Source organism: Leptopilina heterotoma, unplaced genomic scaffold (assembly GCF_015476425.1).
Source record: "Leptopilina heterotoma isolate Lh14 unplaced genomic scaffold, ASM1547642v1 Lhet_53, whole genome shotgun sequence".
NCBI lineage: Eukaryota > Metazoa > Arthropoda > Insecta > Hymenoptera > Figitidae > Leptopilina > Leptopilina heterotoma.
This window is the reverse complement of record NW_025111115.1, coordinates 51,084-69,706: the sequence shown is the minus strand read 5'-3', so window position 1 is coordinate 69,706 and position 18,623 is coordinate 51,084. Positions and strand designations below refer to the sequence as shown.

The 18,623-nt window shown below is 30.0% G+C and overlaps 1 protein-coding gene across 1 annotated transcript in view; it reads left to right on the top strand.

Moving 5' to 3' along the window:
* Positions 1-18,623, top strand: part of LOC122508230 (apolipophorins) — a 29,813-nt gene that overhangs the window by 8,012 nt on the left and 3,178 nt on the right. The window contains exons 4-25 of the mRNA XM_043621452.1: positions 410-592; positions 678-5,276; positions 5,362-5,871; positions 6,071-6,257; positions 6,414-6,627; positions 6,878-7,170; positions 7,320-7,520; positions 7,637-7,863; positions 7,978-8,470; positions 8,532-8,716; positions 8,797-9,017; positions 9,322-9,895; positions 9,989-10,233; positions 10,417-10,660; positions 10,757-10,996; positions 11,074-11,216; positions 11,372-11,526; positions 14,807-14,990; positions 16,221-16,359; positions 16,882-17,070; positions 17,473-17,718; positions 17,793-17,993. Of these exons, the coding sequence (XP_043477387.1) occupies positions 410-592; positions 678-5,276; positions 5,362-5,871; positions 6,071-6,257; positions 6,414-6,627; positions 6,878-7,170; positions 7,320-7,520; positions 7,637-7,863; positions 7,978-8,470; positions 8,532-8,716; positions 8,797-9,017; positions 9,322-9,895; positions 9,989-10,233; positions 10,417-10,660; positions 10,757-10,996; positions 11,074-11,216; positions 11,372-11,526; positions 14,807-14,990; positions 16,221-16,359; positions 16,882-17,070; positions 17,473-17,718; positions 17,793-17,993 (9,873 nt within the window). The remainder of the gene's footprint in view (positions 1-409; positions 593-677; positions 5,277-5,361; positions 5,872-6,070; positions 6,258-6,413; positions 6,628-6,877; positions 7,171-7,319; positions 7,521-7,636; positions 7,864-7,977; positions 8,471-8,531; positions 8,717-8,796; positions 9,018-9,321; positions 9,896-9,988; positions 10,234-10,416; positions 10,661-10,756; positions 10,997-11,073; positions 11,217-11,371; positions 11,527-14,806; positions 14,991-16,220; positions 16,360-16,881; positions 17,071-17,472; positions 17,719-17,792; positions 17,994-18,623) is intronic.

Here is an 18,623-nt window from a genome sequence, read left to right as displayed (position 1 = left end):
CATAAATAAAATCTATGGGAATTGTAAAAAAATTGTAGAAAATTTCTAAATCTTTAGGCGTGTAAAGTGGTATAAACCTTCGAAAGAAATTATAAAACATGACACCAATTGATAAATATACATTAATTGATATTAACATCTCGGGATATTCTAGATCAATTTATTAAAATATAATCCAAACTAGCACGTAATATTATAGCTACAAGTGAATTGTATAAACGCATAATAAGTACAGTTTTTGTCTTTTTAAAGATATTTTTAGGATACTGATTTATTTTAATAAATAATTCAATTTTATTTAGATAACTCTGAGATTTGTTCATCAACATAATAATAATAATAATAATAATAATAATAATAATAATAATAATAATAATAATAATAATAATAATAATACGATTATTTTCAGCCTATTGCGTTAAAAGATGTAGAGCAACATGCTTTACAATTTAATTATCATAATGGACACATTGATACTGAAATTTGTGCACAACCTGAAGATTCACAAGCATCTTTGAATATTAAAAGAGCTGTTATTTCTTTATTGCAATCATCTGTAATGCAAGACAGTGGTTCTACTACTCGCTATGAGGTAAACTATACAATATAATGATAATTATATATTTTATGTTTATTCATGAATATAAAATTTTTAAAAATTAATAAATGGGTTTCAGGGAGATGTTTTTGGCGGTTGTCCAACTGACTTTAGCTTTCAAAGTGACCAAGATGTTGTAACAGTTAATAAATACAGAAACTTAAATGAGTGTACAAATCGAGAAAATATTAGGGAAGGTATAATTAGTTCGACTTTTGATGCGAGATCCACTATTCAGTCAGCACCATTACTGTCAGCGCAGCAAAAAGTTGAACAACGCTTTAAAAAAGGAGTTTTAAATAGAGCAGTTTCTACAGAAACTTATAAATTTAAACCATTTAGCAATGGAGATGCAGGTGCTAAAACAATTATTGAAATAGTTCTTACTTTAAAAAATGAAAAAAAAGATGACAATGCATCAACTTCAAATGTTGTATCTGTGCCGAAAACTATTTTCTTCGAGTCTCCTCACCCAGTCGTTAAAGAGTCTTCAGTAAATTCTATTACGAATGCATTAAATGCTGTTAGAGAGCAATGTCCAGATGCTGTTAAATTAGATGCCGCACAACGTTTTGTTGAATTTGTCAAAATACTAGGTGTGTCCAGTAAAAAGGATATTCTTTCAGTATTTGAAAGTGTTAAAGGTAAAGAGAAGGAAAGAAAAATATTTTTGGATGGTTTATTCCGCGCCGGAAGTGGTGAGGCAGCTGAGGTTGCGGTAGAATTAATAGTGTCACGTCAAATAAACGAATTACAAGCTCTTATGTATTACACAAGTTTGCCTTTTATTCGCCATGTTAATCTGCCTGCAGTTACCACAGTAACATCTCTGTTAGATCAGGATAATTTACCAAGAATCGCATATTTAGGTATTGGACAATTAATTGGAAAATATTGCCAAGAGCATAAATGTGAGAATGTGCCTCAAGTTCAAGCAGCTCTTGCTAAAATATCAAGTAAAATAGGCAATGGAAAAGCAAATACTAGAAAAGAAGAAGATTTATTGTTATCTGCTATGAAAGCACTTGGTAATACAAGATATTTGGATGACGCATCTGTTAAAAAAATGGTAGATATTTCAGTTGACAAGAGTGTAAGGAATAGAGTTCGAGTAGCAGCCATTGAAATTTTACCTAATCATTGTTCCATGAGTTGGAAAAATATCCTTTTCAAAGTACTTGATGATCACGAAGAAGACAGTGAAATAAGGATTAAAGTTTATCTATCTCTTGTAAAATGTCCATGTCCGCACGTAGCTAATCATATTAAACAAGTTCTGGATAAGGAAAACATTAATCAAGTTGGATCATTCATTACATCTCATCTCCGCAATCTACGAGCTTCTGCGGATCCTCATAAACAAGAAGCGCAAAAACAACTTGGATTAATCAAGGCGCGACAAAGATTTCCTCAAGATTTTCGAAAATTTTCATTTAATAATGAGTTGTCCTACAATGTTGATGCATTAGGAGTTGGATCAACAGTAGAGAGTAACGTAATTTATAGTCAAAGTAGTTTTGTTCCACGGTCAACCACCTTAAATTTAACCACTGAAATTTTTGGTCGATCTTTTAATTTCTTGGAACTTAATAGTCGGATTGAAAATTTGGACAAAGTTATCGAACGATATTTTGGTCCAAAAGGATACTTGAAGAAAGGGGAACCTGATGATTTGATAGATGAAGGTGTTGATCACTTGACTCTGCTTGGTAAGAAAATAAAGGAGCGTTTTGAAAAAATTACTCGTGGCAAACGTGATGTGAAACCAGCAGAACTTGAGAAATTTGCTCAAAACGTACATTTACGTGAAACAGAGAATGTAGATGACGAATTGGACTTGGATTTGTCAGTAAAAATGTTTGGTGTTGAATTAGCTTACCTAAGTTTCGAGGGAACAACAAATCAAAAGTATACTCCTGAATATATTGTTAAAAAAATATTTGACGCACTTGACCAAGGAATAGATAAAGTTAAAGATTTTAATTATAATTTAGAAAATTATTTAGTCTTTTTAGACGCCGACCTAGTGTATCCTACTGGCTTAGGTGTACCAATGACTTTGGGAGTAATTGGTTCGAGTGTTGTCAATCTCAAAACAAGTGGGAAAATTGATATTCCAGGAATAATAAAAGATCCACAAAATGCATTAGTAAAATTAGCCATGGAACCCAGTGCTTCCATTAGAGTAGAGGGCCGATTAATTATTCAAGGTTTTGATGTAGAATCCGGTTTAAAACTTGTTTCCACTTTACACACTGCCACTGGTTCTGAAATTACTGTCAAGATACTTGATGGGAAGGGTGTTGACGTCAATTTAAATATGCTTAAACGAAAACAGGAGTTAATAAGTTTATCCAGTCAAATTTTGATGAGCTCTAATGATGGAAAAGGTGAAAATTATGTTGCACCAAAGTTTCATGGTAAAAGTCGTGAATATATTGATTGTTTTGATCAGTCTGCTAGTGTATTTGGTTTTAGTTTGTGTGGAAAAGTAATATTACCATATGATACTATTGAATCAATGCGAAAAAAACCACTATTTCCTCTCAGCGGTCCAGCAAAATTAGCCTTTTATATTGATAACATTGATGTCACAAATTATCATTTTAAAATCTTTTACAATACTAAGAATCCCAGTTCACGATCTCTGCAAGTATTGCTGGAAACACCCAATAGCCGAAGTAGTAGATATCTCAAACTTGATATAGAAGGTGCTCTTGAGCCTGATAAACTTGCCAGAGTAACATTTGATATTCCATATTATAAAGCTTCAGCTGAAGCCATTTTAAAAGATAATCCTCAGGAGCATTCATTGACATTAGCTGTTCATCATGATCAAATTGAATATTTTGGTAAAATTGGTGTTGAAGCAAAAGGTTCCGGAAAATATAAACCTATATTGGAATATAAAGTTCCTGAGCATATTGAAAAATTGACTGGTACAAAAATTAGTGGTGGTGGTGAAGATAATGGTCAACAGTACACTTTAGAAGGAATTGTCTCAGTAGCTGATCACGAAGGCGGAAAAATGTATAAATTTGAAAAAGTTGTATTAACTTCAAACCATAAAGATATTATGAGTTTAGATGGAACAATGACGGCTACTCCAAACGTTCGTGCACTCGATGCAAAATTTTCTTACGGAGATGAGGTTATTGATGTACAATTAACGGGCAAACGATTAAAGGAAAACCATTTTAAATTGATGGTTGCTGCAGTACCTCATAAAGATCCTAATATTGCTTTTCGCATTGACTGGGAATATCAGAGGGAAAAGAATAAGTTTGAACAAAACTTTAAATTTGCACATGGACCAGAATCTCAACAATCAAAAAATCAATTAATTTTAAATCAACGAGCTGCATACAATTTTGATTCAAAGAATTTTGCTCTTGGTTTTTCAAATAAGCTTCAATATTCGGCTTTAAATTTTCTTTTTAAAGTAGAAGGTGCTTTCACTAAAAAGTCGTTACAAAGCGAAATTATTTTTGAATATGATAAATTCAAGTTGGGAACAAAATTATCTGGAAAAACTGGCATTACCCATCAAGGTGACTATCAATTGGAATTGGAAGGACATGTTTTAAAAAATGAAATAAAACTAAAGTCTAAACGAGAAATCGTGAGTGACACTAAGAGCAAATTTGAAAATTCATTGGAATTGACACCTGGAGGAAAATATGAGGCTGATGCAGTAGTAATTTACGACATTAAACCTAATGATATTAATGTTAATTTGGACGGAAATGTACTTTTAAATGGAAAAAAAATTAAAATAGATACAGGACTAGAGTTTGATTTACAGAAAATCAATTCCCATGCTCAAATTGGTGTTGATGGTGTACAATACGTTGATTTTGATATAAAAATACATCGTGCTGGAAATAATCCTAAAGGAAATGTTGTTTTAAATTTAAAGAAATACATTTTAGCGAGTGGTCAATATTCCTATCAAAATGGTAAAGGTAGTGCCGATATAAATATTGAAATTCCAAAAGTACGTCGAAAAATCAAGGGTACTGCTGATATTACAGTTAGTGGTACACAGCACTCAGCTAATCTTGAAATTCTTTATGACGCTGAAAAAGATCCCAGTAAACGGATAAAATTAACAACAGTTTCAGATATCACAAAAACATCAATTGATTTAAAAAACGTCATTGAAATAATGTCCTATAAAACAGAAGTTAATGTCAAAGGAAATCTTCAAGGAAAATTTATTGATGGTTCCTTAAATGGTAATATTGAAATTACTTTGCCGAATGGACATTATATTACATTCACAGGAAAGCGAACAATGAAGAGAAATCCTGCTGATTCACAATTATTAGATTTGTCACAAATGCAATTTGAATTGACACATTCTACCAATAAAGGAGGACCTTCTCGAAAAGTTATTTACAATCATGAAGGGAAAGATATTGATTTGAGAAAACTCACTTTTCAGGTAACACATCAATTAAAGCTTGTCAATTATGACAATAAAGATATTCAAGTTAGTGTTACTCTTCGAAACAAATATGCAGAAAAATCAGGTGATAAAGTAGCAGAAATTAGCATCAACTTGATAGGATCTGTTATACCAAAACCAGTTCAACTTGATTTACATGTTGAATATAATCCAAATAGTGGGCTATGGACAGGAAAATCATCGATAGGAAGTGATACATCATTTCAGGTAATTGGTTTAAAAAATTTATTTAAACATTCATTAATTTTTATATACACACATTATTATATTGTTTTAATCCTTTAATATTTAGGGAAGTGGAAAGTATTCCAAAGGAAATTATATTGATAAACCAACAGTTTACAGTGGTACCATTGAAGTTAAACTACCCAATGATAAGTTGAGAAATTTAAAATTGGATTGCTCACATAGTGTTTTAGTTTCAAAAGATACAAACACTGCCATGGAATATATTCTTTCTACTAATTTGATTTACAATGATGATAAGAATATTAAATTAAATGCTCATGTGAAACAATTGGGCGTGCCCTTTAGTGACACTAGTAAAACGGAAGGTTCTGGAAAAATTGTTTTAAACATTTTAAATAATCCACCTCTTACTATTGATGGAAAATATCAAGCGGATCCTACTGCAGATTCTAAAAAAGGTTCAGCAACGTTAAATGTGAAGTATGGAGATAAAGAATCAAGTGTCAATTTGAACACTGAATTTTTGTCAGACATGACATTTTTCAAAAATAATATTAAAGTAAAAACTCCAATAGAAAATATTAAAGATTTGGACATACTTTTTAGTCACAAGGTAAGAGTTCTTTAAATAGTCCTTTTTATTTTGCATGATTATAAGTTGTGATAATTAAATTATAAAAATGTACAGGTATATTTTTAGCATGCGTTTCCGTATTCTTTATTATAGTTATACACCGCATGTTGGCGCTAATAATAATTGCGCATTTTGATGTGAAATAAAATGATGTTAATTAAAAATTGTTTATTTGCAGAAAGAAATTGATGATCAAAAACATAATACTGACATTTCCGTCACCCTAAATAATAATAAATATACAATGAAAAGTGAAATAAAAATTGACCCTGTAACGCCAAATATGCATGTAACTTTTACATGCCCTGCTGGAAAAACTGAGTTACTTTTTAAATTTAACAAGCTGGGAGAAAATGAATTTAAAGGTATAACAATTAAATTTATAATTGCTAATTAATTTAAAAAATTATTTACTTTATTAATTTATATTTTAAAAAAGTTGACTGATTTATATACTTTTAAAAAGTTATTCAATGAAATAATTTTTTTTTCTCAACTTTTTAAAACTTTTTGAATTTTAGGAGAAGTTAAATTTGATTCACCTAAAGCACTTGTAACGTCTGATTACCATATTAAGCTTGAAAGTGTAGATGATTTTATCATTACGGTAAATTTGGACTGTGATAAAATGAAACAACGTAAAATTCATGCAGAAATAGCAAATAAACCTGCCAAGACTGGTCGGAAAATTATTGTTACTGTAACAAGCGATGGAAAGAATATAATTAGTGGAAGGTAAAAATAGATTGTTGTATTAAACGCAATATAGATTTTTGTATCCTGATTAAAATTAGCATATGAAATTGGAAAATTATTTAATGAAATTTAATAAAAGCCAAACTCTTTTGTTTATAATTTTCTAAATTTTTAAACAAATATGTACATGTTGAAAAATTTGTAGAGTATTTTGTGTGTACAGTAATAATTATCGCAATATAAATGTTCTGATATATATGTATAGTACAAATGTAATTAACATTTTCAGTACGGATTATAAAAAGCACGTAGAGGCTGGAAAAGTAATTGTTGAAGGTAAAGGTAGCCTTAAAGTCGGGGAAAATACAAAAAGTTCATTATTCAAATATATACATCAAGAGCTTACAAAAGAAATGGACAATGAAACAGGAGATGCAATTTTATTAAATGCAAGTTTCGGTCCTTCAGCTATAGTTGGTGAACTTAAAGTCACTAATAAAGAAATTTATGTTTTTAATAGCTATTGTGAACAAAGTAAAGATTGTGCTCACTTTAAATTGCAATCACTACTGGATACTGAATGTAAGTATATATTTATAATAATAAAATTATACACTATTAGTATTTTTTTCTCTTTTAAATATCACATTTTTTTACATTAAAAAGATTATATATACAAGTTATTTACTACTTCAATTAGTATATGGTTTAATTGCAATATTTTTTTTCAGCAAAATCACAATTTAATCATCAACTAACTGTAGAAGTTGATTTAAAGAAATTCAATGTTCCTGCCGAATTTGGATTAAAAACAAGCACAAAGTATTTAATAAATAATCTTTCATATGATCATACATCAAGCCTTTATTTACATTCTTCAAAAGATAAGACTGAATATACTACTCACCTTTATGCCAATTCAAAAGAATCTGGTAATTATATTTGCATCTCAAGTTTAATTTTGCACATAATAATTTTCTTAAATGTAATAAAAATCAACGCATCAATTGCGTCGAAATTGAAAAACTATTCATTGTATTATCTACAGGTGCAATCTTAACTCTACCAAATCGTGAACTAGCAATAATGTCTTCATATGAAATACCAAAAACTAAATATACTGGAGCTTATAAGATGGATGTTGCACTTTATTTAGACAGAAAAAATAAACCATCAGACAAAACTGGAATGTCAGTTGGTGGACATTTCAATGCTGAGAGAAATTCTGCATCTCTTAGCGGTGATGTCAAATTTACATATCCATCTCAACCAAAAGTATGTGTGTAGTGAAAAATATTTTTGTCTTTTGTATTTTTCATGAGACAATATAAAATATTGTTTTATTACAACACAAACTTGATACAATTATATTTCTTTATATTTTTTAAGGATATGACAGTTAAAGGAAGAATTCATTATGGAGGTGACAATTTAATTGACACTAATTTAGATATTGATCTTTTTGCCAAGAAATCTCAAAAAATAAATGTCATTGCAAAACTGGCTCGTGTTTCAATTCCTCATGGATTTAATTATACTAATTACATGGAAATTAATAGTCCAGGCCAAAAATTGAAAATACAAGTAAAAGAGCATTTGTCAATTTCAACTCTAGCCATTGGAATTGGATCCATGTACTTTTATACAGATGAACATCAAAAACCAAAAAGCTTTGGTTTTGATTTTTGTGCCAATGAAAAAGAAGTTAATCTTTTAGTATTATCTCCAAATAAAGAATTAATCAATTATAACTCAAAAATGACATTGTCTGTTAATGTACAGAAAATTGACTCAGAATTGAGTGTATTAACAAATAAACCAATAATTTTTAACTTTGAAGCAAAAGATTGGAATAGCTTCACGTTCTCCAACTATGTTAAAGGTATAAAACAAAAAATATAGTCTGATTTTTGAATTTGTATAATTACAATTTTTATTTTTAGATAAACCTAATACAAAAATGACTGGCAATGGACAATTTGTTCTTGGTCAGTTGGCTGAAATTCGTTTAGATGTTTACAAAGAAGGAGAAAAAAAGAATTTATTCTTTGCATTAGTTCATTTAGATGAAAGCAAATTCCTCAAACCAGATTTTGACTACAATAAAGAAAACATTATATCTACAGTTGTAAGTTTCATTTTAATACGCTGTTTTTTATATAACCTAATTTTATAGTGCAATTTTATTTTCATTATTATAAATTGTAGGAATATATTCGCAAACAATCTATTGAATCCATAAAGCAAATTAAAGACATTCTAGAAGATATAGGTGAAGAAATTGTTGCAGAATTAAAAGATTTTGTTCAACATTTAAAAAAAGCCCAACCAAATCTTAAACCTCTTATAGATCATTTCCAAACTGAATTAACCAAACTTATTGAAGAACTCCATGCAGATGAGACTGTTAAAGAAATTCAAGTAACATTGTAAGAATATAATTTATTTCAGTATATATTTCAATATCAATTAATAATTTAATTATTTTATTAAAACTAATTATCATGTATTTATATTAACACATATAGGTAGAGGACTCGTTTAAAAATTTCAGCGTCAAAATTTTTAATAGCGAGTGCCTCATTATAATGAAGAATCTAAATCATTATATATATATATTTATATACATACATTTTTAATTCAAATTTTTACATATAAATGCGTAAAAACTATTTGACGCAGTTGATAATTTATAATATATTTATTTTTCCTCATCTTTTTTTTTTTTTGTAGAAACAAATTATTTGGTGGAGTTTTTGAGGCTTTGTCTAAAACAATCAAGCTTTTAACAGAAAATTTAATGGATTTACAAAAAAAAGTAAATGAAATAATTGATAAGTTTACAGAATCAATACAAGTTATATGGCCACAATTGAAAGAATCCTGTCAAAAAATTGTACAAGTTACTGTTGATATTCTTGAAGCGGCTTCCAATTTAGTTTTAATTTATTTTAAAGCTTTACTTAATGTTATTAATGAACATCAAAAAGAAATGAAAGAAATGCTAACAGTTGTATCAGAATTGACTCATGATATAGCTAAGATTATTTTTAAAGCTATGAGTCAAATTGAGAAAGATGTTAAAGAATTTGTTGATCTTCTTGTACAACAGCTTAAATCTCTTCCAATTTATGATATTATTAAGGAAAAGTATCAAAATATTGCAGAATACCAAATTCCACAAACTATTTTAGCTCCTATTGAAGAATTGTGTTTTAATATAAAGAGTATTTTACCAACTCAAGAGCTTAAAGATTTATTCAATATTACTTACAATTATATAATTAAACACATAAAGCATGAAAAGGTAAATGAGCGAGAATAAGTTTCTAAACATAATATAAATGAGAAAAAAATATTTGAATGTGTAATTAATTATGTATCTTGTTTATAAAAACAGGTTGATGATGTTACTGAAATTAAGAATATTTATACTCATACAATTGTAGCGGTTCAATCCATCATAAAACTATTACATCCACAAGTGACACTCGAAAATTTATTCAACTACTTTGAAGCAAGAGTCCCTGCCGATTTTAGCTTTTTACGAAAATTACCAGGCATTTCTACTCTTCGGATTTCCATTTTAAATTTATTGCGCAATAATGAATTACCAACTCCTATGGATTTATATTACACCTACAGGTAAATTTATATTGTATTCATTCTAATATTTATGTTGATAAAATTGTTCGTATTTCATTATTAAATAGTTGTACATATATGTATATATTCATAAATAAATACAACAATAGAAATATATATTTATAATATATAAATAATAGTTTCTTATAAATATATACATATATATATATATATTAATTTCAGACCAACTTTACTAGTGGAAGATATTGTACCACCGTTCAGTATGTTTGGAATATTACTTGATGGAGGTCATGTATTTACATTTGATGGACGTCATCTTATTGTATCAGGCACTTGCAATTATATTTTATCTCAGGACGTATTAAATAGAAATTTCTCTGTTGTTGCCAATTTCAATAATGGAAATTTAGCAAGTGTAACTGTCACAGAGCCCTCAGAAAGTATTACTATTAAATCAAATGGAAATGTGAGTAAAAAAAAAACAGGTTTTCTTGCAAAATCATCATTAGATTTTATAAAAATTAATATAAACTATATTCTAAATGTTTTCTTTTTTATTTAGATATTAGTCAATGACAAATCAGCTGAATTTCCAAGCGAAACAGCAAACTTAAAAGCCTTCTTAACACCTCCGATTTTCAATATCAAATCAAAGTATGGACTTCATCTTAAATGCAATGCCAATAGTAGTCCAATGATGTGTTCATTACAAGTATCTGGCTTTTATATTGGAAGATTACGTGGACTATTTGGAGATGGCAATAATGAACCTTTCGATGACTTTACTCTCCCGTCTGGCAAAGTGAGAGAAATTAGTCGTAAACATTAATACAACTTTCAAACATATATTTGTAATTAAAGTCATATTCCTCATTACAGCTTACAGAAAGTGAAACAGATTTTGTAAATGCTTATAAAATTGGTTCAAACTGTCCAGCGTCATCAGCAGCAGTCGAACATAAAGATTTAGCTCCACGAGCAGCAATTTGTACAGAATATTTTTCTGGTAATTCCCCAATGAGGTATGTGTTATTTACAATCAAATATATTCCCATATTAAGAGAAAAATGTCATTCTGACGTATACCAATATCCCATTAGAGAATTATATATATATAAACCTTTTAATTTAATTAAAAGTAATATAGGTATAATACCAAAGTAATTTTTATTTTCAGTGCTTGTTTCAATTATGTGAATCCAAAACATTACCGAGAAGCCTGCGACTATTCTGTAAAAGTTGGTTCAAAGAAAGGAGCGTGTTTGCTAGCTAATGCATATTTTACATCTTGTCATTATGCACGCATCTTTGTCAGCGTTCCGGCTGTGTGTAGTAAGTTTATTTTAATATTATAACACAGGTTTACAAATTAAAAACTTTTTTTTGCCAATCGAACAAAACAATTTTTTTTCGAATAGTAGGTGTTTTTTGAGTAAGAAAATCATAGTTTTAATTTTTTTCCCTCGTGCAGTTTTTCTGTAGCTTCAAATTTTCCATTTTCGAGGTGCGAAGCCACTTAAACTTACCTGTAGGAAAATTAGCTTGTCAAAATATAATAAATGAGGTATCATTGGAAAGGTTATTAAATTACCTTTCGATCCATAGGTCACAGAATAAAATTCAACAAAAATTGAGAGAGTTACAGTCGATTAAAGATGAAATTTCATGACAATTTTGATGATTTTTAGACATTTGAGTAACTTCTACTATTTTTTTCTACATCAAACAGGAAAGAATGTTTAGGTTTTAATTTTTTTATTGATAGACTATATCATTACAAAAATTTTGAGCCCTTGTGGACCTCGATTGGATAAAAAATGACAATTCTACACTAAATTTACTGAACGAAACTACATTCTTCATTTTTAGTATCCCTTAAACATTTGCAGCAAAAATTCAAGTAATAAAATTTAGTTAAGCTCTAAAGTTACTAAAATCACTAATAAAGGATTTCTGAAATCGTAGATTTCGAATCCAATGTTAGTTTTCTAAATTTCAAAATGGCGGATCCAATATGGCGGACAAGTTTTTAAAAATCGATTACATTCGTCTTAAATTCGTTACTCGGGGGTTTTCGGGGTCGCTGATTACGAATCTGATGTCAGATTTCGAAAATTGAAAAGGATGGATTCATAATGGTGAACGAGTTTTTTAAAATCCATCAAATTCGCACCTATTGGATCCGCCATTTTTAATTTTTGAAATCTGACATCAGATTCGTAATCAGCGACCCCGAAAACCCCCGAGTAACGAATTTAAGACGAATTTAATCGATTTTTAAAAACTTGTCCGCCATATTGGATCCGCCATTTTGAAATTTAGAAAACTAACATTGGATTCGAAATCTACGATTTCAGAAATCCTTTATTAGTGATTTTAGTAACTTTAGAGCTTAACTAAATTTTATTACTTCAATTTTTGCTGCACGGAAAAAATAAGTTCAGCAGATTTTACGAAACTAATTTCGCACTAGCGGATATTTAAGATTCCTAGACGAAGTTTTTCAAAAACCCAGAAACTTTCACTACTTTAAGCAGAACAATTGTCGAGAAACTGCAACCAGTGTTGTAATTTATAAAACAAGCTTGAATGTAGAAATGTTTCGTATTTTCTGGTGAACATTTTATCAGAAAATGGTAAAAATGTTTCGTGCAATCTAAAAACGCGTGGTTTGAGTTTCCACTTCGCTGTCTATCGTGAATTCTCGAACACAAAGTTTCGTAAAATTCTATACGGGGTGTACCAAAAGTCGCGTTATAAATAGATATGTTGAAGCTTGTCTCGTCGCGTCGGTATTAACTTGTCTGCTGTATATAGAGATAATATGTGGAAGGAAAAAGAGAACGCTGCTTTACCTGCCGGTAACATTTGGATAATTGTTTTCTTTTACGTATTTCACATTTCATTGTTCCAAATTCGTAACATTTTTTATGTGCTTTTGTAATCCAAACTTTTAATTATTATTAATTTCTTTTATAATTTACAGTCCAATAAATTTTATAGTTTATCATAATATTTACCGATGACAATATATATATATTAATTTCTCAAGTTTTAACTGTTATTACTTCAAATTTTAGACAATTTAATATAAACATTTTTTGAGTTTGAATTTAATTTTGAAAATTTTTTGTCAATTTATTTATAATTTAAAATTAAGAATAAAATTATTTTCTAAAAATTGAAAAATTTTATAGAGATTTTATAACTAATTATAATCAAAAAATGTTATTTTAAAAACCATAAAATATTTTGTATAACTTTTAAAAAATGATTTTTTTTAAAATTAATATTCAGTATATTGACATCTCTCACAAGCGCAGTTTTAATCTCCTCAGTTAGTATATAAAGAAACTCAATTCTTTCATCTACAAGTGCGAGTTATATTGTATGTGCGTTGCGTCAGAATTCGTTTATATGTATGCGTATTTCCGTTAAGTTAGTGTCAGAATAAAATAAGCCAATCCAAGCGAACCATTGCGTTGTAGAGTGCAGTCACATGTGTCGAACCAATCATCTATCTCCTATAGAAGACGAGAAAAAATGGTCTTGAGAGCTCATTGGTACATTAAGAAATTCTTTTTTCTGCTTTATTCGTTTTTTTCTCCCGTGAATATTTTTTTCCGTGGCGCATGCGCTTCAGGCTAAACATTTTACAAAACTCTTGAATTAGAACGTCCAACCGATCATTTGTGAATTCCATAGAATTTTTTTTGAGTTTTCGAGAAACGCAGTCATCATATATTACTATTGATTCTGTTTTATCTTATACTAAACTCCTCTCCGTATCCGCTATTCCAAAATTAGTTTCGTAAAATGTACTAAATTAATTTTTTCCGTGTGCAAATGTTTAAGGGATACTAAAAATGAAGAATGTAGTTTTGTTCACTAAATTTAGTGTAGAATTGTCATTTTTAATCCAATCGAGGTCCACAAGGGCTCAAAATTTGTGTAATGATATAGTCTATCAATAAAAAAATTAAAACCTAAACATTCTTTCCTGTTTGATGTAGAAAAAAATAGTAGAAGGTACTCAAATGTCTAAAAATCATCAAAATTGTCATGAAATTTCATCTTTAATCGACTGTAACTCTCTCAATTTTTGTTGAATTTCATTCTGTGACCTGTGGATCGAAAGGTAATTTAATAACCTTTCCAATGATACCTCATTTATTATGTTTTGACAAGCTAATTTTCCTACAGGTAAGTTTAAGTGGCGTTGCACCTCGAAAATGTAAAATTTGAAGCTACAGAAAAACTGCACGAGGGAAAAAAATTAAAACTATGATTTTCTTACTAAAAAAATACTTACTATTCGAAAAAAAATTGTTTTGTTCGATTGACAATTTCACTGTAAACCAGTGTAATATAATCATAGGAAAGTTTTCAAAGAAATGTGTAATTATATTGAGCAAATATAATGTTTTGTCTGTACACAAACAAAGGACCGCTCGTAGGAAATACATTAGTTTTTTGGGACTCTGTTGTTTGATTACAAACATCAAATTTAAAATTTAGAAGAAGAATGATTTTTTAAATCAAAGCTCCCATTTCCTAAATGATCAGGCCATATTATATATGAATAATAAATGTAAATCATAAATGGTTTTAGGTAGTTGTAAAGAGGGGCAAAATAGTATTACTGTTGGTGATGCATTTAGTGTTAAAATTCCAAAGAAAGAAGCAGATATTATCTTTGTGGTTGAACAAGCAGCTGATAATGAAAAAGTTTATAAGGAATTAGTTACATCAATGATACCAGAATTAAGAAATGAACTTAAACAACAAGGAATGACGTAAGTGTTTATATTTATATAAATTTATGCAACACAGCACTGTAATACGCACTTTACGACACCTGTTTTTCGTGTTGTAAGTTACCCATTATAGCCTGGAGTAAATAATTTTAGAAGGGAATACTACTATTTTGAGTTAGTTACATTATAGACCCAATAACCGGGCTATAATGTTACTATTTCCGTGCAAAAGTAGAATATAATATAACTAGATGCTGTCACATCCATACTCATCGCCAGGGTCTCTCACCAAATGCATGCGCATTTGCGTTTAGTGAGGATCCCTGGCAATACTCTGCTGTGTCACCTGACTTAACCTACCTAATCTAAAAATTGCTACAATAAAATTTAATCCTTTAAAGTTGGTTTTTTGTAGTCGCGGGGCTCCGCCCCCCGCGCGACCAAACAGGGGCGTCCGTTTTTAATGTATATCGGTACACTAGCTGTTGTCTATGCCAGACAGTCTCCTTTTTGTCTTCAGGTGTTTATAAAAAATAGTGTTTTTGATATTAGTATTTTTTTATTACAGTATGTGTTGCATAAACAGTCATATGCACCTCGGATCGTATTCATCTTTATGGCAATCGCGTTTTTGCAGAATGAGTCGCGGCTCGCGCTTCGCTCGAGCCGCAACTCATTCTGCAAACATCACGCTCGTCCCCCACACAACACATGATATTTCCTGAATATTTCAGTGCAAGGTCCTTGAAATATTTCTGCAAACAGGAAAATGTCCGCCTATGTGAAAACATTAACGCGAAAGTTTAGAAAATATTTCATTGAAATATTCCTGCAATATTATACATGACGATTCTGCAATATTGTGAAAATATTTCACAAAATTAAAAAATTTGTTAAACACATGAAACTAATAGGAATTTTGTAAAATATTTTAAAACCCATAGGATTCTAGAAAGTCAAAAACTACTGCGCAGCTCTACAGGCCATATAAACTGAGTTTGACCAGTGCGCATCATTTAAGTTGAAAATTTCAAAAATATTTCAATCAAATATATTCTCAACTTTCGCGTCAATGTTCTCACATGGGCGGACATTTTCCTGTTTGCAGAAATATTTCAAGGACCTTGCACTGAAATATTCAGGAAATATTTAGGAAATATCATGTGCTGTGTGGGCCATAAAGATGAACTTACGCGACCTTGGTGCATAATGTACTATTATTTCAAGTTGTTTTAACCTTGATTATTTCCTGCTTACTGTTCCATAAAGTGATGTGTATGTAGGCCTTATTGGATTTAATAATAAAATGAAATGGCCACAACATTATACAACTGGTGGAAATATGAATATTGATGGAGAAGTAAAAAACATAAAGTTTGAAAATCTTGATCCAATTGTTACATTTCAGGTAAACATTTGTATACTCTACTAAAAGTATTAAAATCTCTAATATGTACTGGTTTGTTTAGTCGAAGAAAAATTCTCTTGGAAGAGGCCATCCACATATTACGTCACACTATTTTTGGTCATTTTTGCCCCCCCCCCCGTACCCCATGTCACACTCTATTATATACATTAGCGCCATTTTCTCTGCAGAGTGTCACAAATTGCTTGACCCCCCCCCCCCCTCTCCTTTAACGTGTGACGTAATATGTGGATGGCCCCGAATCACAAAAATCATTAGCATAACTTTTTGCACAACTTTTTTACTTTATGGAGATTTCGATTAAAAATTTTGCTGCAAAATATGAGAGTAAAAAATAAATTATTAACGAATGGAAACTATTTATTAAAGTTAATAATTAATCTCTGCGCAGTTACTGTAAAATTATATGTCAAAATTTTATGTAAATTTTTAAAAAATTTAAAGCGTATCATGGAAATACATAGTACTTTTACTGTGTTTTAATAATAAATATTGTCACATTAGGAAGCCAAAGAAGGTAACATTGAAAAGAAATTGAATTATGTGGAACAAAGGTTGGATGTAGAATTAGGAACATTTAGATTAACAGATGCTTATGAAGAAGCTGTTAATTATCCATTTAGACCTGGTGCAGCTAAAGCAATAATTGGAGTATTCGCATCATCTTGTGAAAAAAGTCCTTTACCATTATCGGCAAGTATAATTAATAGATTGCCTATAATTTTTAAAATATGTTGGTTATTTATATCAAAATTATTATCAAAATCGTATAAGCCAAATACAAAATAATGACAATTTTTTAAATTTTCAACACAAACAATTGTTATAGATTTTGAAATCCAAGCTACTCTATACATTAATAATTTCAATTTTATGTTTATCTGAATTATAGAAAAATTCCATGTGGGCACGGAGACATGGGATATCTGTCATAGGACATTTACGCCTTTGAACGGATCCATGGACATTTTAAGGCAATATCCAAAGGACATTCTAAAGGGATCCCATGTTCCAGTGCCCACAGGGTTTTATCTATATTATTAAAGTATAGAGCACGAAGAGGCCTATTTAACAAGTCATATTGTTCATTTTCAGCTTCAACAACTTCGACTTTTGTTGGGCCACAAAACGTATAAAAAAATGGGTCTTACTTATCATCACATATTTTTAGCAGGAAGCATTGAAATATCAGGAAAAGTGCAGAAAAATGTTGTAGGGTTTGATTACGATAACGCTTACATCTTAACTGATAGTAAGAAAAAACCACTTGAAGGAAGTAGTGAGCTAAAAAATAATTTAATACTTTCCGAAAATGATGTCTGTGCTAACTTTGCCGTAAATGTATGTAGAGCTGTATTATTTATTTTTCTAAACTTTTAAATATTTATAAACTAATTTGTTGATTTTCTTTGCAGTCTGGAGGCGCTACATTTAGTGCTCAAAACTACTTGGAATCAAAACCAAGTCAAAAGAAACAATTTGTTCAAGTTGCTGCCCGTAGAGTAGCACAAGGACTTGCCGACCTTGAACTAGAAGAAGATTGCACTTGCAAAACATATTTTGGTGTACATAGTCGACCCGTTTGTAAAATTATAAATCGTACAGAAGGTGGATTGGTTAGTATTTCTCTACTTTAATTTGTGAATACTTTTTAACAAACTTGTATACATAAACTGGTGACTGGGACAGTTAAAAGGGACCTACGGTCAGAAAAAAAAAAGATTTCGAGAAAAACCACTTTGAAGTTTACCAAGTTGATGTTTTTGCACTGTTTTTTGTTAAAGTACCTAACTTTAAAGTGAAATTGTGAGAAAACTAATGCAGCTAGAAAGCTGCGGTTTAATGCATTGGAAAGACCCAGTGGTGGGCACACTTGTTCAAAAGACGTCCTAAGTCTAAGTCTTTTTGCGGAGGTCTTTTGGACTTGTACAAAAAGACGTCTTAAAGACGTCCTATTCATGTTCTATGTCTTGGCCATTAGATGTCTTTTTTTAGGTGTCTAAAAGACGTCTTTTTCATTCAACATTTGAAAATAGAAAAATTTTCATAAATAGAAAATATTATTTTCTAAGTTCAACTTGGACTTGGAAATTTATTAATGTGAAATTTATTGGAATTTTTCCAAGTTAAATAATTCATTTCATTGACAAGTAGTGAGATCGTTAACTTTGTAGAGGTTGATATCTGTCTTGAACGGCTGAGGTGCTTAAGGCGCAGTGTTTTCAAGCCCAAGGTATCCGAGTTCG